Genomic DNA, 26,680 nt, shown 5'->3' with positions numbered 1-26,680 from the left:
GTTATCATAGAGGGTATTCAGAATCCAATAGCAAGAATGAGAAGGTGCAACAGGAAGGAGATGGATGAGTGATCTAGCCCACTGGCCTTTAGAGTCCTTTACGAAAATGAATACCAAATATTATAGTATTAAATAATAGAAACACTTCCATAGTTTGATCATTTGCTATGTGCCACACACTTTGCTAAGTGCTTTATTATGCATTATCTCATGTAAGGCTTGTAACATGCATCGTACTGATGTGGAGAATGAAATAGTGTCCAGCAATAATTTAAAAAAATTAAAAACATTGCTCCTACAAATACGAAGTGAAAATATGTCAAAGATTTGATTTGACACATTAATTGATGAGGGAATCGGTATGATGGTAAGACTGGTCTTAGTATCATTTGAGGAGCTTCTTATTTTAGGTGCATAAAAAAATGAATGTTAGAACAGGTTGCTAGATTAGATGCAAAACTGGTTAATGTTTTATAGTGCAGTACAGCATCACATGTGGCATTATTTTTTTTCTACTGGAGAGAATTAATTTATATCTTCGACAAAAGTCTCCAAGGTGTAACATGTAACTACTAAATTTGGGGGTTTTATTCAGAGGTAAACAGTGAATGTAACAAAGCACATTTCCCCTAAGTAATTCTTGAGATGGACTGTGAAACCGTTGCCCAGTGTGCCTGGAACAAACATGAGATAACCTTTTTGTATCATTTTCAAGTTTTGGGTAATTTTTCTTAACATTAGAAGAGTTAAGTAAATTTTCAGGATTTTCCAGCTCGTGGTATTAAAGCTGGGCCTCAAGCTGGGCCTCAAGCTGGGCGTCTGACACCCGCACTGATGAGTAGTGTAGTGTCTGGGGAGATACTGGGCCAGCATCTGTTGGATCACATCACCCTTGGTCGGCCCTTGTGTGAGTCCGAGCTGGGTTTTCCCAGTTCAATGTGTGTTGGCTTGTTTTAATTGATTACAGAGACATTTGTGAACCATTCAAAGCCAACTATTCTTCCTCTTTTGTTTCCCCAAAAGTAACTGGGCACACCAAACGTGATTAGTAAGGAGTGAGTGGTTCTTTAGCCACTTGCTAGTTAAGACAAAGGCTCTGGAACCTTTGATGGAAATGCAGTTCGTTAGAATTGGTAGCAGCTATCTCCTCGGTAAGATTCCTTTCTCAACTTATGGGATGTTACGCTGCTGCTGTTAATTTAGGACGTTTCAATTACCAAATGTGGGAATTGCAATTGTTACTGGCCTCCAGTTTTTACAATGGTCCCGCTGAGCTCCTAAGGTTTGGAGGGAGAGTCCATCTCTCTGCAGGTGGCACCTTGTTCAGGCTCCTGCCCCTGACTGCAGGTTTTTCCTCCCCCGTGAGTTAGTCTAGAGGGGAGACGTCAGTGCCATGATTAGGGAATTCATGAAAAGTGTAGCTGTGTGGTTGGCTCAGTGTTCGCGGAGGCACCGGGACACTGGCCTGTGTGTAAGGCGATAAGCCTGTTATGTTAAGGTGGCAGAAAACCAGCCTGCCACGTAGTTTATTCTAGGAGCTCAAACTAGGTGTAAGAGGACAGCTTTTAAGTAAGAGAAAGGGTCTGGTTTTGGCTCCATTAAAAGGACACTCAACTGAAATTTATTGATAGGCACTGTAATAAACACTTTATTTGGATTCTCTCTCCATATCCTTAACAATTCCATGAGTTAGAGCCTATTATTGTCCCCATTTTGCAGAAGAGGATACTAAGTCCAGAAGGTTAAACAAGCCAACTGGGATTCACAGACAAAGCTAAGACTAAACCCAGGCCAACTAATTACAAGCCTGCTCCGGGGAAGGCGCCATGCCTCCTCTCGCAGATGCGTCTGGGATAATGAAAGCACATAGAGAATTAGCCCAAACCCCAAGTGTCAGCCTCAGCTCTGGCAGTGACTGCGGCAGCGCTGGACGCGGCCTCGACTCTGTCAGGGCCCCCATTTCCCTCCATAACACGAGGGGCGGAAACAATTTGGATCAGATGGTCTCTGGGGTTCCTTCCAACTCCAAAGTTCTCTGAGTCTGTAATTGCATCCTGACCTTAGAGGTGCACATGGCCCCCTTCCCACACGCACACACACAGTCTGCTTCCCGAGGCAAAAAGATCTAATGCTGCTGCAGGCGCCCATTGCGGTTGGGTTCTAAACCCCAGCCCCCACCCAGCCCTGTTAACTACAACAGCCCCCTCAGGGACACACAGCACTTTTACAATCTGGTGAGCCAGTTCTTTAAAGTAAGTTGCTAATGGGGTATAATTTTAGGAAGTAAAATATTAATACCGAAAGAAAAAACTCAAAACACTTCTGAGTCTCTCTCTCTTTAAATCATGTCTTTTCCACAGTGTTACCTTGACAACTTAGCTTTGGCTCTTGAGGTGCTGGGTTTCAGTGTGGGAAAAGGAGGAGAGGGGTGTCCTCTTCATAGCTTGAGAGATTTCCTCTTGTTTCTTGGACAAGAGAGATGTCAGTGGTGGACCACACAATCCCGCAGAATGTACACAGGACATCTTGATGGAGGGCCATCCAAAAATAATCACAGGTGCACGGAATGAGGACGCATTCTGATAAAAGGTACATTCTTCTCTCCTTTCTGTTTCCTATAATCATAACACACATTGCCACAGCCTGTAAAACGCTCCATGGTTGGACCAGCACAGTTTTAGAGCAGAGAGCAACAAAAGTCCCTAAAAAATAATTGCATCATTTTTAGTTGCCACGGTCATAGATGCACACATCAGGACAAAGGCACAACTCTGAAGTGCTAAACCAGTCTGGAAATGCTAAAAACATTGTTCCCCCTCCAGCAACTGGAATTTTGAGTGAAGACTGAGGCAACGCAGGTAGGGAGATCAAATTAGAATTCACTTCTCTCAGCTGTAATAGGCTTGTTATCAGGGCCGGAGCGAGCTCAGGGGGGCTCACAAGGGTCAGCCAGGAATGTGAGTAGAAGGAGCAAGTTAAAAAGGGGCAAGGCTGAGCAGAAGAAAGGAGAAGGCTTATCTCCAGCATCTAGCACCATCGCGCAGAGCCTGTGTGGAGAATGGCTGCGAAATCCGAATTGGTTCTAGAGGCACTTTCCTTTGTGGTTGTGAATGTGAGCCCAGCCGACGCCATGGGCGCTGTGGCAGGGGAGCGAGTCCGCGCTTGACACATGTGTTTCCCATTGATAGCTGGAGACAGCCCAGTAGCTCCGAGTTGGCCTGACAAAGCCGTATTGAAGTACAGACAGAGTACGGTTTCAAAGCAGTCAGAAAAAGAACGGGAATGCTGTTCAGGAAATTCTTCAGGCATGGGCAGGGACTTGGCTGCAGTTCCACAGTTGGAAAATCTGACTGGGGCAGCTTCTGAACACAGGCTGGGCCTGCTCACACTCGGCCCTGCGGCCGCCTCCTTCCCAGCCTCCCGGCACCCTCCCGGCCGAGGGCGCGTCTCCTCAGCTGCTCTGGGAGGCAGACGAGAGAGGTAGGGGACTGTGGCGTTCTTCCGTTTCCACGCTTCTCTTTGCTTTCTAAGCCTGCTGTTTGCTTGCACGAACTCTGAGGTTTCAGGGGGGGTGGGGGGTGGTTTGGGTGGGGGTGTGTGTGTGTGTAAGTTAGAACTCTATCACTTAAACATTTGGTGTGGACTTGTAATCTTTTCTCTCTCCCACTCCCTTCAAGATCTGACTCTCAGCAGGACAGAGATACTTTTGAAAGCTCGGATTTAGCCGGCAACACAATGTGAAAAAAGAAAAGTATGTGAATTCATGTGTTGTCACCCGGCTCCAACCTTCTGGAACTTTTCTGTGAGGAAGGAAGAATTCATTGGCGAGAAAGATAATTTTAAATGAAACTGTCTGTGTTATTTGCTTCAGGAGAGTTTTGAGAGGAGTGTCTGTAGCAGAAAATGGCTCTCATTTCAGGAGGAAATTAGGGTTTGAAGTTTCAAGTCTGGATTACACTTTCCACATGTAGGAGCAGATATGTATATATCAGTTCCTGGCATCTTTTATTATTATAAAATGAGATTATGACGGTCCTTAAAGGAGCCCAGTGATCTATTTGCTTAGATCTATATGCTGGATCAACATTTCTAATTCTCCTTCTATAATAATCAAAAATTCTTCTGAGTTGAAATAACTGGCAGTTATACTCTCAAAAATATATTTTATGAAATATAGATCACTAAAGAGTAACAGAAAACAGTTATTTACTCAAAATCATTGTTAAAAGAAGAGAAATAATGGGGTAGATTTTATTTTATTGATGAATTGGTTTTATTTTACACGTTACCGAAGAGTGCGTTTTTTCAAAGAGCAAATTTTAAATAATCTGTCTCACACGTATCAGCTGTAATGCAATATAGACTTTCTCATCACATAGGAAAGGTATACCTTATTTTCTGCTTAGCAATTATAAAATATACAAAACATTGTGATTGCATTTAAGAAACTGGTTCAGCTCAGAAAGGGGTGAACTAAATGTCACTACAACTTTGTGATTCCTGGCAAAGCAACCGGTGACAGCAATGGTGTTTTTCCAAAGAGGTTTTGGCCAGGAGTCTGGTTGGGAAAACGGATGAATGAATAGATTCTTGGATACTCCTTGAAGAACAGCAGAGTAGTAGCTAGACCTCTTAGGGTAGAGGTCATAAAAACAGGTGTGTGTTTACTTCAGTTTTAAAACCTCTCACCGCGTAGCTAATAGTAGAGAGTAAGATTAATGGATAAATGAAGCGTGGAGGGCTGTCATTTTTCCCGTCTTCCTCTGTGTACAGCCTAGGATGAGTGGGCGGACACCGTGTCCTATTGGTGGAATTTGGTTTCCAGCCAGCAGTTTTATTTTCTCCACAGTTTTGCACTTGGAGGAGGGAATGGGGCGACAGGATTTCTTATTCTTCGTCAACCTCACCTTTGTGTTGGGTCGGGATGGGGAGGGCTTGCCAACTGTGGGACACCGAACAAGAAGGGGATGCAGTTGGAAGTCACCATAGATGGTGACTACACTGTGTTTTTCTTAAGTGCCTACTGAGTGAGCAAAATGCCAAGACCGATTAGGAACCGACGCGAACCATAGCCAAGCCCACTGCCGGTGAAAAAGGAGCCTCAAGTGAGCTCTAATGTCATCCTCTTCTAAATTTAGTCTGCGTCAAGCATGGAGCAGAACAGGCGTGAAGCAGCAACTCCAGGTTGCAGGATTGCAAGCGGCAGTGCCTAAACCTTGGAAGAAACTCTATAGTTTCCCTCCACTAGAAGAATGGGAGGGGGGGGAAATCAAGTTCCCTTGGAAAGAAATAAACAGAGCAGAGGGTAGAGAAGAAATCCAGGGCAGAGGTGCAGGCAGCAGAGCGAGAGGAGTGACCCCAGCAGAGCCTGGGCCGCACGGGCAGAGGGAGGAGGTCTGTGCGCAGAGACCAAGCATGTTCTAGAAACAGCAAAAAGCAGCAGGCACTGATTGCTTGACTTGAAGTGTGTGGATCAGCCACAGCCCCAGTAGGGAAAATTGTTTTACCCTCTTCACAATAGGAGACCCCGTGGTCAGTCTGCCCTGCCGGGCCTTCTGGAAGCAATCAGAAAGCACATTTTGTAAGACTGGCATCGTCCAAGGGTTCAGATTTCCTAAGCAAGGAGGGGCCAGGCTCCTAAGGCCGCGTTTTTAACCCCTGTTTGTTCCGTCAGTGAGACTCCTGCTGGGGTGTTGAGGGAAGGGACCAGCTGGGGTTGGGCGAACGATGGCTGTGATCAAAGCTCACGCAAGGTGCTGCTCGTCGGCGTCAGCGTCAACACTAAAGCTTCTTAGATAGAGAATGTTGTATACACCTTATTTTAATGCATTTCTTTAATTTTTAATTTCATTTTAAAAAACACCTCAGAGGGCCTGTACAACATTGTTGGTGCGAGTGTATAATATTTGCTTCATGATGTAAGATGTTCCTGCAGTCATGGATCTCTCACTGCCTGTAAGGGATCTGGCTTTTCTGTAGCTCAGACTTTCTTGAGTTTGAGTAACATAGTGGCCTCTTTTAACAGGACTGGAAAAAAGATCTGTTCCTCCATTGTTGTCTTAATTATTTTCATTATACTGTTATTTAAATATATACAAACCCAAAATATCCACCTGGACATTATCTCTAGAAAGAGAAATATGTAGCTATTTTAATCATTGCTTAACAGATATCATAGTAAAACAAATTTATGAATGAAATACAAAGAAAGGGATATAATATTTAGATTATCAAAATTGATGTCTTTTGTAGAGAATTTTACTGAAATTTAATAAGGCTTACATCATGAACAGGAGACTGATGGTTGTCTAGAAATTATTTTGATTTCAGTGCATTCAGACTCCTGCATTCTGGACAGATCCTTTATTCTTTCACAACTTTTTCTCTTCAAATCTCCTTTCACTTGTGAGCCATGATGGCCTCTGACCTCTACATACAGGGAATGTGCCATTTTGTGTGATATCAGACTCTGTGCCTTTCTCATTATTCATGACAAGAATGGAATCCGTTGTTGCCAACATGATCATACAATGAATACAAACTTGGACACCGAAAGTGTGCCGTAGTAGCTGTTGGCCATGAATCAGATCAACATGTTCTAGATCAGAATGTGCATAAATAAAATAAGCAAAGAAAAAGCAAAGAAAAACAAACACAAGAACAGATTTTGTTGAGAACTCTCAGATTCCTGAGAAGATCTGAGGTTCCCTGGTAACTGGAGGTCTCGACCTCATAAGATGCTGATGATGGCTGGTTGGTTCCATGGATGAAGCCCCACAGGAATGTGGGGAGAAACAGCCCCAGGAACACCCCATCTATGTTTGTAATGTAGCCCAGCCACTTTATTTGTTTCCTACTTTATGGTTTTGCAAGAAACTTCATTTGAAAGTTTCAGTGCTGTGTGAGGGAGGTTTACATTGAACTGCAAGCAAGAGAAAGCTTGCTCTCTGGCGTCTGTGTGTTTAAGGGCTTACTTTGTGCACATAGAGATGTGGGCTGCTCCTAGGCACTCCAGAGCAGGAGCCAGAGTTAAGCGGTGTCTCCCAGGACCAGAACTTTCTTTCTGCTCCACCGTCCTCAGCACTTGAGCTCTACTCTTCACGCTCATCTCTGTGTGCCACATTTAAGTCAGGACAATGGTGACAGGACATGAAGGTAATAAATATTTCCCCTCATGAGCTTTTGCCTGTTTAATCACAGAAGGATCTCCTCCCCAACCCCATGTAGAATTTCCCCAGTGTCTCAGAATGTGTAGCCCGAACTGGTCGTAGGCCTGCTGGCCCCTTGGAATGATGTTACCAAGATAGGATCGAGGACGTTTCATCCTCTAGGTGTGACTGGGAGCCTACACTTTGAGATCAAGGGCTTTCAGTCTGATAGCATATCAGTGTGCAGTCAACAGTAAACAGCGAGGAGGATGTCTGTCCATAGGCAGGGATAATTTTGGCCACAAATGCTTAATTTAAAAAAAGAAAGAATGAATAAACAAATACATTTTCTCCTTTATTTTTTTCAGCTGTATTAGGTATAATTTGACATATTGGGGAATTCGCCCCGTAAGAGTACAGTGCTTTTTAGTTCATTTAGACAGTTGTGCAATAGGCAGTTTTGGAACACTTCCACCAGCTCAACAACCTTCGTTGTGCCCGTTGAGTCAGCTCTTGTTCACACTCCCAGCCCCAGGTAACCACTGGTCTACTTTCTGTCTCCATTGTTCTTCCTGTTCCCAAGATTGTATCAGTGAGACATTATATGGACCAGAATGTGGTTTATCATTGTGAGGGTTCTGAGTACTCTGAAAAACAATGTGTTTCTTCCATTTTCAAGAAGTGGACACTGGCCCTAACTGGTAGGGCTCAGTGGATTCACCGTTGTCCTGCAAACTGTCAGAGCACAGGCCTGGGTTGTGGGCCAGGTCCCTGGTTGGGGTCATGAGAAAGGCAACCGATCAGTGTTTCTCCAGCAAATTGATGTTTTCTCCCTCTCCTTCTCCCTTCCTTTCTCTCTAAAAATAAGTAAACAAAATCTTTGTTTAAATTTTTTTTTAAAAGGAATGGACACAGAGACCAGAAAGGATGAGTTACCTGCCTAAGAAACACAGGCAGTCTGAGACAGCAGTGCTTCTTGTCCCTTGACTCTGAGTCTGCTCTGGACTGCATGTTACAGGTGTTGGCACAACAGTGGCGAAAGCTGTGCTAGAGAAAATAACATGCTACTGGACTCTTACGGTTAGAAGGTCCCTCCAAAATTATCTGGTTCCAAGTTTTCTCAAAACCTCCTGAATCAGGAATTTCTGAGATCACAGTTGGGGAATCCCTATCGTTTTCAGACCTCCTGAGAGCTTCTTTTGAAGCCAAGCAGACACTGCTCCACCAAACTGAGTTTGTTTAACACTGTCCTGGCTAAATCGCTCTTCACTGCAGGGATGCCATTTATAGCATCGTTACCAGATGCCAACCAGATGCAATGACGGAGACCTTCCCTGCACTGCGAGGCAGCCTGGGGCCTTGTTTCTGAAATCAAGCCTCCTCCAGTGGGGCTGAATTTGCATCTCTGCACTTTCTTTGTAACCCGTAGCCATTGTCATAGCCTCTTAAGCCACATGTGAGGGCGGTAGTGGTCCATGGTGCAAAAGTGAGGTGAAGAGAAGGGAGTGAAGGTAGCAGAGTCAGAAGCATTCAGATAGGTCCTGACTCCACAGAAAGCTGGACCTCAGTTTTCCCATCTGTGAAATGGGATCAGGTGTCTCTAATGCATTTTCTGTTTCTCAGAATGTATTGTTTTTATAATACTAATATTCTTCCATTTCTTTATGTCTTAGTCTTCCTTTCCCAAGGCCGGGCATCTTGAATTGTATTATCCACTCTCCTCTTTTCCTGCACTTTCCTCTTCTCTGAACACATTCCAGTTAACCTCCTCCTGAGAAAAATGTAGTTTTCTGAACTCAATTCCAGTCATCTGACAAGTACATATTCCACGAATAAGACAGCGTACACCTATTAACCTAAGGGGAACAGGGTGATTGTGAGGGAGAAAGCAGAGGGAAAAAGAACAGAATCAACTGGTAACTGAAAGAGTGTGATTACACTGTGAGCTGAGCCCCGGCTCGGGGGCCCGCAGGCCGGGCTGTGATCCTGGCTGAGCGACCTTGGGCAGGTTCCTTCATCTCCTTGCGCTGCAGTCGCATCTCCCCGAGAAGGGACACGACCCTACGTATCCCCTAGTGTGCTGTGAGCTTGTGCGTGCAGCGCTCTGAGCACGGTGCCTTGCGCACAGTAAGAACTTAAGTATTTCAGCTTTCCATACTTAAATATTAACTGAGGTGGCATGAGGCAGACTGGCACGGAGTGAAATAGGCAGATAAGATAAAATGGAGAGTTCGGACAAGCAGCAGAGGAGAGCAGGTTGAGCGCAGCACCGTCCAGACCGCTTTTTCTTTCTGTGTTGCCCAAATTTCTCTGTGGCTTCCGCTGTCCTCTTTCTTTCACCTTTGCTGCTACACAGAAAGGTGATCCTCTTCATTACTGCTTCGCATTCCTGTGGCCAAGCGTGAACCGCCTTATAGAAAGGAAGCCATGTAAGCGGCGGCCCCTGGCCTGCCTGTCACATGGGCCTGCAGGACTGGGGGAGGAATGTGTCAGCACGGTTCACTAAGTGTATAAATCCTGGGAGATTGGTTTGCTTGGAAATCTTCACTGCTGGTTATCCTAATGGAGCTCCGGGTGTGTGGGTGGACGTGGAAGTGATGGCTTTATTCTTGTTTTTAACCGATAATACAGTGGCACCTATTAAAGCCAGCGCAGTTTCCTGATAAAAGACCATATTGCTAGGGATTAGAAACTCTCTCCTTGTTCAAACCACTTTCCCTGGCCAGGGTGATAGGATCAGACTATTTTGTGAGCACCCTGACTTCCAAATAACACATTTCTGAATTCTAGGAAACCCTGCAGTCGGTTGCTGGGGTCAAAGCATCCAGCCACTGAAATTGCTCTCACTGAGCTCAAGTAGATAAATATCAGGGTTAGCTTCTTCCTCCAAGCAAACCACTCAGCACCACTCTGTCCTCCTCAGGCGGACAGGCTTGTGGCCCTCGGTGTGGCCTGGGCAACGAAGGCCAACTGTGTGAGGCCTACCCGCAGCCAAGGAGCAGCAAACATCCCCCTATGTTCCTTCCTTTCTTGCCTTCCACCATCTCTCTTGTTCTGTACTTCTTCCAGCTCTGCCCCCTCTAGTTGTTTGTTTGTTTGTTTGTTTGTTTTTTCCCTGTTGTAGCTTCCTGTTGCCGGCTCTTCTCTCTGTTGTTTGTTTAGAGTGTGTGTGCCGACGTCATCTGCTTGTCTCAGTGGTCAGGAGTGCCAGTCGCAGACCCGAGTCCGGACTGCGTAACTTTCTCTGGGCAATGGCAGACCTTCTCTCCTAAAGTCGGCCATGATCGCCAAGGTTCGCGGCCTCACCGCTGTCCCTGCGGCAGCTGTTCCTAGTGCTTCGCAGGCCAGGGCGGCCGATAGCCCGTCACAGACGGCGATCCGTGCCCTGGCCTGGAGGTACCTTTCTGTTTATAATGGGTTTTTTTTAATGGACTTAGTTACAAATTATTCAAACCTACTGAGATATTAGGCACAAATCCAGCTTATCTAGAAGAAGCTGAGGATGAGCCCCCCGATCTGATTTCTCACGGCACGGCGGCTGGCGGTAATGGGCAGCTCCTGGTCCTTCGGGAGTACGTGTCCACGTCACTGACACCCACATTCCCTGCCTGTGGGTGTTGATGTTAGTAAACTCTCAGTAGGGTTTCTCATCTGAACCACAAAATGTACAACGTGATCTGTGGTCTTTTTTCCCATTCTTCCAACGGTGATACAGATAACACCACTGAAGATGTGTAGGGGAGAAGTCGGGACATTGACCTGCTTCTCTCGGAGGACCTGTGGAGAGGAGCTAAGTGTCTGTTGAGAGGAAACACAGTAGGGCTGCATGGTGGCCAAGAGCACAGGCGTCAATGTTAGATATTTATCAGAACAATCCCATTGTACAGTTGTATGTAGAGTTAAAAAATTTAAATGTACTAGAATCCAGATTAGTCTGCCTCTGGGGGTGGGGGTTGATTAGGATGGGGCATGAGGGAACTTTCTAGGGTGATAGGAACGTTCCCTGTCTGGATTGAATACTGTTTACACAGGTGTGCTGTTTTGTAAATCTCAGGCTGGATGGTTTGTGTCTATGTACATCACTGGAAGTAAGTTATACTTTAATATACATACATATGTGAAGGCATACTAGGTGCTTAGCAAAGTGCCTAATAACTTTTAGGACTTATTATTATTATGCTTGTTTCCAGACATGTTCATTTAGGATAAAAACAAATAACATGACCAAAAATGAGATGAGGGACATCTCCTTTCCAACAGCAGGTTTCTTTGCAAGTATTTGAGAGCTTAGATAATAGCTAAAGATCCTTACCAAACAGAGTTGTCACAGGAGAATCTATGGATCAATGCTAATTTTATAGGTCTATTGAGTCACTATAAAAGGGTGTATCTAATTTGTTGTAGCTGTTTTTCATGATATTGTAAAAGCTTACGGGTTTTAGAGACAAATCAAAGAGAGTTTGTTATGTGGGGAAAATGCCAATGGGGTAACAAGCACCCTGGCTGAAATGCAGTGGTTGCTCAATAAGTATTTGATGAATTGACTTAAAATGAATACCCACATTGAGAAATTCTAGCTAAAAATGTTACAAAAACATTTTAAAATTAGTAATCATAGTGTTCTGACCAAGTATACAGATATGTTTATGTCTGGAAGCATTTAACAGAAGAATTGAGAGAACAGGTTCTTCAGCTAGGTATTCTGGGTTCAACTGCTTTAACAAACTGAGTTCGGGTAGATTACTTAAATCTTTATGGGCCTCCTCTGTAAAATGAGGGTAATGATAATACCTACCTCATAATTTTATGTCTGTGAAGATTAAACAAGTTCAATAACATATTTAGAACACTCTTTGGCACAGGGCAACCCTTACCCCCAAGTGTTTGTCATCAGTTTTATATGTTTTCTTTGTTTCAGGAAACGGATGGTTTTGTTATGAGTTGCCTTTGGGTATTGTTCAAAAGGCATCTGGATGGTGGTGGATGAAAGCAATGTCTAACAGGAGTAGGAGTTGAAGTTGAAAAGATTGAAGCCTGGAATTTGTGGGAAACAGACTGGTTTTAAGTTTAGTTGACTTCGGTCCTTGTCACTGATTTACTCTGTGACTTTGATTGTCACTTCACCTCCCTGAACCTAGCTTTCTCAGCTGTTAAATAAATTTTAACAGTTGAAAATAGATTTGAACTTTGTATTGTCCATGCTTCCTTCAAGCTGCGTGTCTCATTCTCTGATCTTAAGTGTTTGAGTCATGCTTGTTATTATTTTATTACACAGCTCGGTCCCCAGATCACAGAAGTGCTGTAGTGGCCTGTCTGTGATTTTCATTATCTGGGTCTGGACAGAATCATCCATGGGGGTTTAAGAAGAATGGACCTTTACAACACAGGGTAGCCAGTTAGTTGAAAGGACCCACCACTCCTGTTCAGGAAGCTGGCCGTAGACGAGGCCATGATGGGTAGAATGCAGTGTCCTTTGCATGTGAGAATAACACTATTAAATTTGCAGTCAGGTGTTTGACTTTATACTTCCTGTTCAGGGCTGTTCAGTTTATATATCCTTTTCTGGTCCTCAACTTGCAACATCAAGGACTATGTTTATAATTGATGTCTGAGTTTTATGCACGGCCAAATCTTCAACAACTCTCAAGATTCCCTCAAGTCGTGGCTTGGATATTACTGTCTCCATGGGACCAGTCTTTCTCATGCTTTTAAATTTTGAACCTGCTCTGCTCCTCAACCCACAGGACTGCTTATTCTCCTTTGCTTGTCTGTCTGTCTCTCTCTCCTTCCCCTTTTTCTTTTGGTCTTTTCCCCATAACACTAATTCTCTGTAACCTAAGTCTCAAACATGGTTTTCATTTCCGTTACCTGTCTCTCCCATCGCTGCCTCCTACCACTGCCCTGAGATTGGGAATCTGTGTTTTAGCTCATTCGTATATCCCAAATGGCCGGAATAGAGCCCATGCGCGGACCTGAAGGAAAACACGGATTGGTCAGGTGGGGGCGGTGATTATGCATTCCCCATGAAGTACACACCTAGATGGCAAGTCTGAGTGCCCCGTGTCTGACTCAGGGAAAGCCAAGCAGTTGCTTCACTGTGTGTAATGGAAAGAAAATGGCGCCTGAGCTTGAGTTTGGACCCTAACCAACTTGTTGGTTCGGAGTCCTTCAAACGTTCTTTCATTCCTTAGGATCTCAGTGTCTTAATTTATGAAATAATTTTAATAATATTCATCTCCTAGAATGTTGTGAGAAATGTATGAGCTCATATATCTGATAATGCCTAGTACAAATATGTATGTATGTTTCAAAACTGTATTTCTATCTGAAACTATCTCAGCTGGCACCCCAAATATCTAAATCTCTAGAACAGTAAGAATTAGTGGTCATAATTATACTGAAATATCTTCTATTTCATCAATGAGGAATATTTTAAATTTAAATGGAAGAGCTATTGTACTTTGGAAGAGAATCTTAATAATAGCACCTATAAAACAGTATATGCGCGTGCACATGCACAAACATATTCACTTCGATGTAGCAGTTCAGCTTCTCAGGGCCTCTCTGAGAAGTTTATTTGGACATCTATGAAAGATGCATGTTCCATTCTTATGGCTCTAAATAATACTCCGAGGCAGGAGATCTAAGCATTTAATCTCGGAGCCCAGTCTTCCCCTAAATTCCAGACGTATTTGGAAGCAGCTCTGTGACACCGCCCCCATGGATTCTTCTGTGCGTTTCAAAATCAATGCAACAAAACCCAAAAACACAAAAAAGCTCTCCACCTTCCCTCTGCACACCCCATTCGCCTCCTGCCCCAAAGCCCTCTGTTCTCATGTTCCCCATCCTGATGAATGGCCCCGTTGTCGTGCCAGGACCTTGGCATTCTCCTTGACTCCTGTCCTTCTCCTGCACACACTCACTGTCTCAGGCAGCAATGCATCTTGTTAGCTCTGCGTTCCAAGTAGATCTCAAACACAGCCGCTTGACACCTTCTTCCTCACCTCTACCCAGGTCTGGGCTATGCCCTCTGGGCCAGACTAGTACCCACAGGCCCCTGGGTTCTCCACGTGCCTTCACGTCTGCTCCTCAGGGAGCAGTTGGAGTGATCCTGGAGTGGAAATCCAGCCATGGCACTGCCACACCTCAGTTGTCAGAGCGTTACCCTCACCCTCAGCGTTGTGCCTAAACTATCGTACCTTTTAAGACTGAACATGCAGCCCTTCTGCCTGTGCTTCCAAGCCTTTTTTCACACTGATCTAGCCACACACTGTTCTGATCTAGCCACTCCCCTGTTCACTCTGATCTAGCCACACTGTCCTTTAGGTGGGCCAGTGAGCCCCCACCTCAGGGCCTTTGCACTTGCTAGTGCTGTCTCTTCTGACAAGCGTGCTCTCCCCGGACGTCCTCTTGCTTTACTCTCTTGCCTGTTCATGCTTTGTTTTGTTCTGTTTTTTCCAACTACAGAGAGGCCTTCCCTGACAGTCCTGTGGGCGGGAGCCTCCCAGTCACTGTCTGTCTCTTTCTCCGGCTTTACTTTTTCTTTATAAATCTTACTCAAGAATAAGGATGAAAAGTTATGTGTGTGTTTGTTTATCTGTTTATCATATCGTCCACTTGAACATAAGGTGCAAGAGTTGGGAATCTGTCTTTTCCCTGCTGAATATCTAGTTGCCAGCACACGGTGATACCCAGCAAATACTGATTTTTTTTTTTTTTTTTTGGATAAACTTTGGTAACAGAAAAATACTGGAAACAGATCAATATTCATCACTAAGGAGTTGGTTAGGTTAAAGTATCATGGAACCATACAATCTCTAACTTAAAAAATATATTTCTGTATGTTTTTGCAGGATTGGCACTGTACTGTGTTATTAAGTGAACCAAGTGTGTATGAATTCAATGTATAAATTGAAGAAAGCCTGTATATGTATTTAACTGTCTGGAAGGAAAAGAAAAAAGATGGCAATAGTTTCCTTAAGGAGGAAGGCTGAAAGTATGAATGAAAAAGAAATGTTCTTAACTGTATGTTCTTTGTGTCTTTTAAATACGTGCACTTGTATAATTTTTTTATTAAGAATTGCTGAAAACTTGTAACAAGTCCTAGACAACTAAAATATGGAATACCTAACTTCTAAATCAAAATATTTGTTTAAATAGAACATGCCATTTTGCATCAACAGGCATTTACTTTTCTGTATGACTTTTACAAGAAAAAAAAAATGTTGATCATCATATCCAAATTAAAAGTGATGAGTTTGTTGCAATTGTATAAGCTGTGCCAGACGTTCTCAACCCAAGACTAGTGGCTTATATGGATGGCTGAATGAAAACAACCCTTGAAAGCAGGCCATTTTAAATCAAGGACCTCCATGTTAACATGGCTAATGGAAAACCATTTACATGCCAAGATAATTCAAAATGACTGGGATTCCACAACACACTCCAGAAACTGTGATGAGCCCATGAGGGCACTTAGGCCCACCATCTGTGTAAACTGGTCACAGTCATATATGGTGACGTAATTTCATGTTCACTCCTAAATGCATTGGACATTTTAACATACAGCATCGTCATCGACAAACCCTAGCTTACTTGATTAGTATCACATGTCTTATTTCTAAATAAGATCATGTAGTTACTAGTCTGGCTGTATTAATTCTTTACTCCTTACCATAACCTATGAGGTTTAGTATAATTGGTCCATAGCTTGTCTCTACAAACTCACCCCCTGTCCTTGCCTCTGAGCTTATTCAAAGCTAACTCTACCAGCCATTGTGCATACCCTGAGCATGTCCTTAAGGCCATATGCTTTCTGTGTCTGTCTGCTCCGGAAAATCTTGTTCTCCCTCTAGGCCTCACCTTAATTGTCACTTGGTGAGAATGACCTTCTGTGATCAGAGTAGGTCACCCTCTGTTTTCTGTCATGGAACTTTCTTTACTCCCTGACACTTCTGTTCTAATAGTCTCCTCCATTTATTAAGCACAGGCTTGATGAAGTAGAAATAGTAGATTTATCCATGTGAAGACCTGTAATCTCCATGACCTACTGTGTGGCACCTGTATGTGGTAGATGTCAAAAATACATTTTTACATTTTTTTCCTGTTGAAAAAATAGACTGGAAATGTCCTTGAAGGCCAGGTCTATGCTTGGCCATGTTTCTTTTCTCACAATATGTAACTACATAGAATCGCACTCAGTGGAGCTCCTGTAAGTTCCCTTATGGAACAAGATTGTAGCACCTAGTAGGTAGAAGAGTCCAGCAAGCATTAGGGACATGCTTATCAGTGCTTCCTTGTCCTCAGCTGTACCCTATGGCCCATAAAATTCTACAGGCCCAAAAGAAAAATCATCTGGGCTTGATGGCGTTAATGTATCTTTAGAAGTTTACTGATTATTTTTTAATCATCCCTCAACGCATAACGCATTCTTGCACAGCTAGTTGATAAAGTGGGTATTGTAACTGTTTTCCAGATATCTCTTATTTGGGAGGAATAAAAGGGAAGCATTTGTTCTTCTCCAGAAGAAGAACCCAGCTGAAACATAATGCTGAGTGCAGACAGAGAGTGATGCCTTCTAACAGTATCGTTCTGGCGTGTGTGCTCAGCCTTACAAAGTCTGGCAGCTGTCTGCGTTTCTGCCCCAAGACCTTCCATCATTCTGGTACCAACTGATGGAATGTAGGAAAGGAAACAACACAAGATTTTCTAGTAGCTAATTGGTACTGACCAGATTTAGGAAGGGAAATCTACATGGAATAAAAATCCGTGCCTACTTGAGTGTGATCAGGCCAGTTTCTGCATGAAGATTTCAGAGGCCTGTCAGAGGAGTAGTAGTGCTTGTCACTTTGAAGCTCAGTGTAGGTGAGCCTTAAACGGAACATGCAGTGCAGTTTCCTTTATTAGACAAGCAACAGCCACAGGCTCTAGGAACCACTTAGGCTGGACCTGGCCCAAGGATCCTTGTGATGCTGTGGCTCCTGTGACTGATATTGGGCATTTGTGAGGCAACTGGGAAAACCTGCACTGGCATCAGAGAGTCACTGAGGGGTTGGTGGTGGCTGCAGGGGCAGAAGTGAAACAAGGTCACACAGACTTAGAGGAGGTTCTTCCCAAGTCCGCCGCTTAAAAACGAATCTTCTCCTTGAGATTGTCACATTAAATTAGCTTCAGGCCTTGATTCTTTAATGGTATGTGATCCCAGGTATGCATATTTGAATGAGTTTACAACCCTCAAAACCATGTTTTAGTAACACAGCAATCCAGAATGACTTTCTTTGGAAACCCCACATCTATTATATTTGGCAGCTTTTTAATTAGTCCATCGTTATGAGTGGTTATTATGTTACGACATTGCCTTGACTCTGGGTAGTTCTTCCTACCTAATGGCAAAGCAACAGAAAGTTTCACTATGTTCACTATTTGGGAAATATAGTGCTGTAGCATTTTGTGTGTGAGAAATTATCTTCAAGTCAACCGTATTTGCTCCTAAACAGGGGAACTTTGAAAATAGCTTCATGAAAGAGTGAAGTAATGCTTTGGATTTAAGCCTACTTAACATCAGTGTAATTGCATGTGCCTTTGGAAAGGGAGGCACATTGTGTAAGTTTGCATTCCTTTGCTTCTGATCTTACAGCTGTTTACTTATTGCTGGAGTATGTGCATTGCCATTTAGCATTGGCTTGATTTTTATTCATTCCTTGAACAAATGTATGCTAAGACAGATAGGTAGGTAGGTAGATAGATAGATAGATACATACATACATACATATATACAGAATTAAATCAAATGCATATACACATACATCATTGTTTAGGTGCTCCTAAAGTTTGGAAAAATTTTAAAAACTTAGAAGAGTTTAGAATACATTCAGAGGGATTACATATGTGACTATAAAATATGTTGTATAACAATGTAAAATTGTTCCCAAAGTCTGATGATACACATTTCTGTCTTATAGTTCACAAGAACAGGGTGTATTTAGATAGAGGGACTCCTTTCGAAAATTCACGTGTCTGGTACACTTCCACAGATGCAAGCCTCCTAAGAGGACAGGTTATAGTGGTTGAGAGTTATTTTGCCAAATTACTCAACTTTTGGGAGTTTTGGATGTATGTTTGGTGTAGAGGAAGGGAAAAAGTCTGCTATCATATAATTGGAAGTGTCTGCAAACCATATATAATAAATATGTACCACTACACCCAAACTATGAACTTCCAATTTAACTTCCTGTTACACCTCCAAAGTGCATGTAATTTCTCCAAAGCCATGCACTTTAAAGACAGGGTCTTAGCTAGTTGTAGTGAAAACATCTTTCTTAAGTCAATTTTATAAAAATGTTTGATATTGTTAATGCATTACTGTGGCCTTTCCCAGGGCCAAGGAACGAGCTTGGGCAAGGGAGGATTTGAAACGTCAGCTTCATTCCCTGGACAGCAAATGTCATTTGGGAAGAATCAGAAACGCAGACTGTAGATTGTCTTTCCTCTTACGTTTTTATCATTTAACATGTTTTGGTTTTTTACTAGAAAAATTAATATACTCAGCATATCTATATTTTCCCTTCCCAGGGTTATTGACCACAGATGTATCCATTCCATTATGTCTAGCTGACAAGACTTCCTGTTACAGTCATCTAGAAAATTGCTCACTGCCTTCCCTGTTCCTTACTTATCTATCGATCGATTGGTTGATCTGTCAATCTATCTTTATGACAGAGCTTTCAGATTCAAGTATGTTGCTTCCTTTAGCTCGTGAAATTAAGCAGGGGGTGTGGTGGAGATACAGGGACCCTCGTGACATGTAGAAAAGGCCACTACACCAGGCACCAGAGGATCTAAGCTCTGATCCCTGCTCAGCTTCCGATTCACTGTGACTTGACGGAGAACTACTTTCCCTTCTCGGCTTTGAGTAACTCAGTTTAGCTAGTAAATGTGTCAGGCAAAATTGGTGGTTTCTGGGAGTCTGAGGATTCTGCAGAGGTGCCTCAAGAGTAGTGAATGTGTCATTCTTGCTTTAAGCAGAGGACCTCTGCTTTCTTGCTGTATTATATGCTAGATTAGAGTTTGTTTCAATATTGTTGTCTTGAAATGGTTATACTGTGAAAAAAAAATGAAAGCCATTTTTAAAGAAAAGTTGCCCCAAGTACTCACAGTGACCTGGGAGTCTTTTTAATAGCTGTGTTGGATTGGCCAAGAAGTTCGTTACTTTCTTCCATGAGGTGGCTCAGGTAGCGCTTAGTTGTCTTTAACTTCATTCACAACAATTTTGTTAGATTGTACTATGACCACTGTCATATCAGTGTGCATTTAAGAAAACCTCAAAATTGGTGAATTTTTGTGTAACTGTTTTAATATTGAAGATGGAAGAAAATATGCAACATTTTTGGAATATGCTTTATTATTTCAAGGAAGGTAAAAACATAAAAAAAAAGATTTGTTCAGTGTATGCAGAAGGTGCTGTGACTGATTAAAATTATCAACAGTGGTTTGTGACGTTTCATGCTGGAGATTTCTTGCTGGACAGTGCTCCATGGCGGGGTAGACCAGTTGAAGTTGATAATGCTCAAACAGAGAATTAATTGAGAACAATCAGTGTTCTTCCACATGGGAGATAGCCAACATACTCAAAATATCCAAATCAATAAAGTTATTGGTGAAAATGAAAAATGTGTCTTATTTTACAGAAAAAACTAAATGGGCTTTTTGGCCAACCCAGTAATTCCATCACAGAGCTCAGAATTTGAATTTGTATTTGTTCAGAGTTTCTTTTGAAATGTACTGTGTTGAGAGACATTATTCTATACCAGTGGTATGCAACCTTGTCTACACTTTAGGACATCTGGGGAGCTTTTAAAATGCTGGCGCCTGCGTTCTGTCCTTGTAACTGCTATTTAACAGACCCGAGTGGAGATGTTTTGAATAACTCCGCAGGTACCTCTGAGGGGCATCAGGATTGAGAACCCCTAGCAGAAGTCATCACTGATTGCTGGCAAGTTCGACCAATCTGTGTATGAAACAAAAATCACACATGTGATATCCATCTCCCCGGTCTCTTATTGATGTTGATTGAACATGGCATTTCTGTTGTATAGCTGAGTTACTGTAACTCTCCCATTGATTGGGGTGAATGTTGAAGGAAAGAACATTGGCGTGATGGCCATATCTGTAGCTCCTGTACACTAAAGCGGGACGGATTCCTTGCTGTTTGCCATACCTACGAGAGCCAAGGACTGCTAATTTTGTCCTTACCCTGCCACAAAACCTGTAGCCATGCACAAATGGGTCAACTTCGCTGCTCTTAAATCAGGTCATTCATAAAATTGGTGGATTGTAATCAAAGAATATTTCACATATGATTCTAAGACTCTGTGATCATTTCCTTAATTTACAGAAAATGATTTAATAGAAAATCAAGGCCTGATTTCCTTTAGACTTACAAGGCACTTTTTTCCCCTTCTAATTAATCTTCATAAAAAGACCAGTGAGCAATGACTTTGTAATGTTCCTATGTTGTTACAATACAGCCCTGATCTACAGAACTGTAAGGAGCTGAGTAATAAAACAGAGATTTTCATATAGCATAAACCTCACTGCTTAGTTGGGGACCCAGTGTTTTTGGGAGCCTCAAAAGGAAATTTGCAAAGATTCAAATAAGAACTTCCCATGGTGTTTGGCTTCAACTTTTGTGCACCCCCAGACAGCAGCTGATTTCATAGTGGATGGGAAATCATTCATTCATTCATCATTTATACATGCACCTCTTCACTTACTCATTCCATAGACCTACATTTAAACATAGTAGGGCCTGGTTTCAGTGCTCGGGTGGTGTTCAGGATGAGACAGGCATCACGTAGGCCTCTGATGAGCATTTCTGTTGACCGTAAGGAACAACTCACTTGGTTTCTCAAGTGGAATTTCACGGATGCCTAAAGTCTGTGAGCTCTCCGGAGGGGTTTTCAGATTTTATGCATACACTTTAATGATGATCTGAAAACCATAAAATGATAATGTGAACTATCTGGAAGAGGACCTAATAGCCAAGGATGTGATTTTGGGGCCCACATTCTTTGTCACCATGGTCACTTTGGCACTACATGTCACCGGTGTAATTGCTGTTGAGTAAGGTGAAAGTAAACAGAAGCCAGCCTTCGTCCCAGGGAATGACATGCTCCTGCATGAGGGCCGAATGAAGGGAAAAGGCCCGCGGAAAGGTCGTGCAGTAGTTTGAATGGAGAAACTCTGCAGCGGTCCTGTTGTCACATGGGTCATGGCAGTATAGGGATGACATGCTCAGGAGATGCTGTGCTAAAGCCCTTGGTACCACACTATGCAGTTTAATTTTAGCAAATCATCTTCCTTTGTAGCAGTCAGTTATTTCTGTTTTGAATGATACATGTTGTAGCTTTGTTTGTATTGATAATTTTATGGAGGTGATAAATTTACTTAGATTAGTGTTGGTACCTAATTAGCAGTGCTGGTATAAAGATAATTTTAATCAACAGGGGTGATTTGGGAAAGCATTCTTACTTTAAAGGGGGTTGACATATTACTTAATATTGACAAAATCACTATTTAACTAATTCATTCCTCCCATTAGCCTGTTGACCCCTAAAAGGCATGTTTTAACACCTTACTTGACTTTGGGGCTCCTTTATGTTTACTAAAGAAATGAGTTGATTGATACCAATTAGAATTGTCTGATATATAAGGAATAACTTTATGGGTGGTGAGTTCTCTGTCAAGGGAGCATGTAAGCACAGGCTATCACTTGTTGAATATTCCTGGGTCAAGTGAGGCATCGTCTCTGCCCATCAGCACCCCTTTGAACTTTCAAATATAGAGAAGATCAGAAGTATTACTTTTGCAACTGACTTTCTAGCAATAAGAATGGTTGCACTGAAAGTCACTATCCCCCCTTCTCAAATAAATTGTCTGAAGAGTATTATACCAGTGAACTGTTGGGGTTATTTTATTTTCTCTGACAAATTCCACATTTTACCCTCAGGACTTTCACAGATCTAGAGTGTGTCCCACACAAAGATGTTGGAGTCTAAGAAACATTTGGAAAATGGCTTCCTAGGGGTCCTTTCTTTCCCATGATATGTGTGTACGTGGATGTCTAAATACGCATCATGAGAGATGGCTCCGTAAATGGAGAGGACTAAAGCAAGCATCCAGAAAAACTGCTTTGTCCAGAGAAAGGATTTTCAGAGAGTCGTCAAGAGGGTGGAAACGTATAGACAGTGGCCAGCCATATCTCTTTATCAAAATTCACGAACTTTTCCCTTTTTCTCTCCTCTCTCAGAAGTTTAATGTGAGTGCTACTCTCTCACCTCGTTTATTTCAGATGCCTCAGGAACAGTACACACACCACCGGAGCGTCATGCCTGGTTCCGGGGGGCCACAGGTGTACAAAGTGGGGATTTATGGCTGGCGGAAAAGATGCCTGTATTTCTTTGTCCTGCTCCTGATGATTTTAATACTGGTGAACTTGGCCATGACCATCTGGATTCTCAAAGTCATGAACTTCACAATTGTAAGTAAAACCACACAAGATTCTGTAGCTCTCCTTGGGTGAAGGGGGCGTGTGGGACAAGGAGGATCGTAAAAAAGCAGCGGTCATAAGATTCAAAATATCTGCAACCTGGAGTTTTGGTTAAAAAAGTTCTGTTCACATTACACATGAGGATGGCCTTTATCTAACCTCAGTTCCTCAGAGGCTGGTTAGAGACATTTCCTACTTCACGATCATGTATGCGTCCCCTCCCTTGCCTGTAGTTCACACGCACTTTGAGTAAATAATGCAGGAGGAAATAGTGGGGAAATTCAAAGTGTTGAATGTTCCCAAATTTTAGTAGTGATTATGAGCGGTTTTGTGAGGTGTTGGGGATTCTCTAAGAATTTTTTGTGTCTATTCGTACCCGGTAGCCCGTTGACATGGTTAATGGGGGCCTCCTGGCTTTGAGGGGAATGGCGTTCTCTTTGCCACCACATGGCTAAGGTGTAAGTAAGGGGAATGGAGCCAGGTTTTCTTATTTAAGAATTTGTGTTGATGCTGCTTTGAAAATTTTTTCTTTCTTTTAGTCTTAGGGCCACTATACTGGTTGAATATTTACCTGTTGAAGTTCAAATGAAAAGCAGATCTTTGCAGAATTATTTCTGGAGTTAATTTGAGGTTTGGTTTTTTCCCCCCCTAGAGGTTTCTAGCAATGCTAGCAAGAGAAGCAATTTAAGTTATTAGTGAGTGTGTAGAGGGCACTGATCTGATTCCCTTAGAAGGCTGTACTTTCTCCTGATGTCAAAAGTAAGTAATTTCAATGGTAAGGAAAAAAAATGCATCTCGTTTGAAGAAGAAAAGTGACCATAACACAATTAACAGTAAGGTTTTCATGTGACACTCCCAAATAGGATAGTGGGTATTTGCCTTTTCTGAGTTATAAAATTAGTTTTTTGTCCTTAACACTCTATGCATCGTCACATAGAAATTCTTGCAGCACACAGGTTGAAAATCATTGCTTTAGACGAGTGGAACACGTTAGTTTGTTTCTGAATTAGACTCAATAGACACTTTTTGGACTTGGACTTTTTTTTTTTTTTTTTACAGATACAATTCAGAGAAATGTCTTAAGGAGAGATGTGATCAGATTTGTGGTCTAAATGCTTGCTCGGGTGAGGATGCAGCATCATGGGAAAATTTTCTCAGAGTTTAGGGTCCTGGGTCCATTTGGTTTTAAATCCGAGTTCCCACAGTCGCCATATGTTGATGCCCATGTTCTGTGGTGCTTTTATTTTGTGTTTCACAAACTTGGAAAATGGAAAAGCTTCTATATTGCAATATTAAATGAAGGTAGACTGAAGGTAGGATGATAGAATAGAGTAAAAAGTTTCAAGAGACATTTAAAAGGTGGAACTGACGCATCTGACCATCTCCTGTTGGAGGTGGGAGCTGAGGTGTTGAAAGACAGCCTGGAGTACCCCCGGGTTCTGGCCGGAGAGATGGTTGGAACAGGGGGCCCAGACAGTGAGACAGAATTCCCTACCTTCCCACTGGAGCTGAACTGAAACTCTTATATCCCCCTATTTGGAGTATTTTTGTTACTTTTACCTAGTTCGGCATGAAGTTAATTTATAGAAACTGAAAGATTTAGGACTGTGGAGAATATGAACTCAAACATCAGTAACTGTGATATTATACAAATGTGGCTTCTAGAGTGTGTTTAATCTGCCAAGCCTAATAATGAGAGGTATATTTAAATGTGTTTTGAGTGACAATTCATTCTGAGCATGTGCGAGCTTAGGGAGCAATGCAACATTAAGGTAATAATCTATATGAAATAGGCTATTTCCCGTAGTTAACTAAATTGATTGCCAAAGTTGAGAGTTCTTAGGGCTTTACCAAACCAAGTACTTACTGAGGTGAGAATAATGCCATTATTAGCTGTAATTGGTGCTTTATAACAGTAATGCATTTGAGCAAATAGAGCTGAAGTGTCAGAAAATTGGTCTTTCCATTCAAGTTCGGAGCATATTTTCCCATCAATCACAGTGTAAAGCATATCCTTTTAGAATTATAATTCTATTCCACAAATAATAATTTACTGACAGTGAAGATCTTGAAAATGAGTGTGGTATTAACCAGTGTTTTATTGGAGAAAGTTGAGGTGAAGGTACAAAGGAAATCAACAAGATGACAGTTTAGCATTTCCTGCAGGGATTTAAAAATATTGCCAATAGGAAAGAGTGATTATTTTGTACGCCTGGAGTAGTCAATAATTTCGGATTTTCAAAGGCTCACACTATAATCAAACCCTCTGAGTAATCACGAACCAAGAGAATGATGTCATCTGAGAGTGTTTCTGAGGACTTGGCGATTTACCCAAGATTGGACAGCCAGGATTTGCTGCTGTCGGCCTACATCCTGCGTCCTCCCCAAGGTGCTGGAGGAGTCCGTCAATCACAGCTGTCTGGACAAACGTCCAACTAGGCTTTCTGTGTCCCAGATGTAAATCGGAAGAGAAGTGACTTTGCTCTTCTTCGCTCTTACGAGGATACTCATGCATTCATTGCTGGGCAGGACAGCAAGCTTACACCTCTCCCCTCATTTTCCCCCAAGTGGAGGAGCATGTGGTTTACTCCTACTGCGAGGCCTGTCCGAGGACCGTCCTGTGCAGAGGAACTAATACTTACCACACGTCTGTTGTGTGCTTGTCACTGTGCTTGGCACTTTAAACATCTTGTTTGATTTTCAAAACAGCTCTTATTTTTGTACAATAAAACCCAAGGCTCAGAGAAGTGGAGTGACTTCCTGAAAGACACACAACTAGTAAGTAAAAGAAATGGTGCTTAACTTCAAAACCCCACCCCTTCTGCTACACAGTACTTTCTCCCCTAATTGCCATGGTGATCTGGCTCTTCAGCAAAACTCTGAAGCTGGCAAAATGGTTCCTTAGCTTTATTGCCCACCTGTGTGATCCAGTCACAAATTTCTCTCCTATCTGAGGTGTCCACTGATGTTTCTGCCTAGAGCAGTTTCCTGGTAGTGCTGTGTGCTCAGCCCCTGTCTCTCTTCTCATTGCCCTGTAGCTGACGACTCTGCCCCTCTTATGGTCTCCACTTTCTGTTTTAGCTCCGTGTTGTGTTCATGTGAACATTAAATAGAAACTTAACGTCTGTGTCATAGGCTGGCATGAAAACTCGGTGGGGTGAATTCACATGAGGCGTGTATAGTGGCCTCTGACCCCTAGGAAGACTCGATGTTGGCCACAGAAAGCCACGAGTGACCCCACACCACAACGTAGTGGTTAAGAGCTCAGACTCTGGAGGCGGCTGCTCTGGGCACAGATTTGCGTTGTGCTACCTATTGTGCCAGGTTTCTCAGTCTCTGTGCTGCAGTTTCCTGGGGTCACTCAGGAAACCTACCTATACCTACCTATTCATAGGATAGTTGTGAAGATTAAACGTGGTGATGAATGTAAAGTGCTTAGAATGGAGCTTGGTGCATCGTAGGTGCTTCACGTGCGTGTTTGCCACCATCATCGTTGTTAGTCATTGAAGGTTCATTTTGTGCCAGACACTACGTTGTTGCTCTTAGTAAGTGCTATCTAACTTAATCCTTTGGCAGGTCGCTGCTGTTAGGACACCAACCTCACAGGGGAGGAGAGAGGCTCAGCAGCTTGATCTGACAGCTCTAAGGAGGCAGAGCAGAGTTTTGAGTGGAGGCGGTCAGGCTCTGGAGCCTAGTCTGTTAGGCAGTTTGATAACATGAGGGGTAGCACAGAAAGCCCGAGCGCAGGTGTTGGGAACTGGATGCCCAGGCAGCCAGGGACCACATCATCTTGCTCCTGGGGGTCAGCATGGAAACGAATGTGCTGACTCAGGTGTCCTTTAATACTGAAGGGCATCTTCCTGTTTGGACACTAGGGTTTTGTCTTTCAGGCTTTGCCTTGGCTCTGTAAAGGGCTTCTGCTTCTGCCAGCACATTCTAGCAGCCAGTCCAAAGAACTTGACCTCGAAGACCTCCCAAAATACTA

At 42.8% G+C, this 26,680-nt stretch overlaps 1 protein-coding gene across 1 annotated transcript in view; it reads left to right on the top strand.

The window, feature by feature from the left end:
* Positions 1-3,283: 3,283 nt before the first annotated feature.
* The window catches only part of SGCD (sarcoglycan delta), a 339,305-nt gene continuing 315,908 nt past the window's right edge, over positions 3,284-26,680 (top strand). The window contains exons 1-2 of the mRNA XM_054568124.1: positions 3,284-3,480; positions 22,498-22,686. Of these exons, the coding sequence (XP_054424099.1) occupies positions 22,498-22,686 (189 nt within the window). The 5' untranslated portion in view covers positions 3,284-3,480. The remainder of the gene's footprint in view (positions 3,481-22,497; positions 22,687-26,680) is intronic.

This window comes from Pteronotus mesoamericanus, unplaced genomic scaffold, assembly GCF_021234165.1.
Source record: "Pteronotus mesoamericanus isolate MK-2021 breed Mesoamerican mustached bat unplaced genomic scaffold, CSHL_Meso_final contig_2, whole genome shotgun sequence".
In the NCBI taxonomy this organism is placed as follows: Eukaryota; Metazoa; Chordata; class Mammalia; order Chiroptera; family Mormoopidae; genus Pteronotus; species Pteronotus mesoamericanus.
This window is presented reverse-complemented; position numbering and strand designations above follow the sequence as displayed.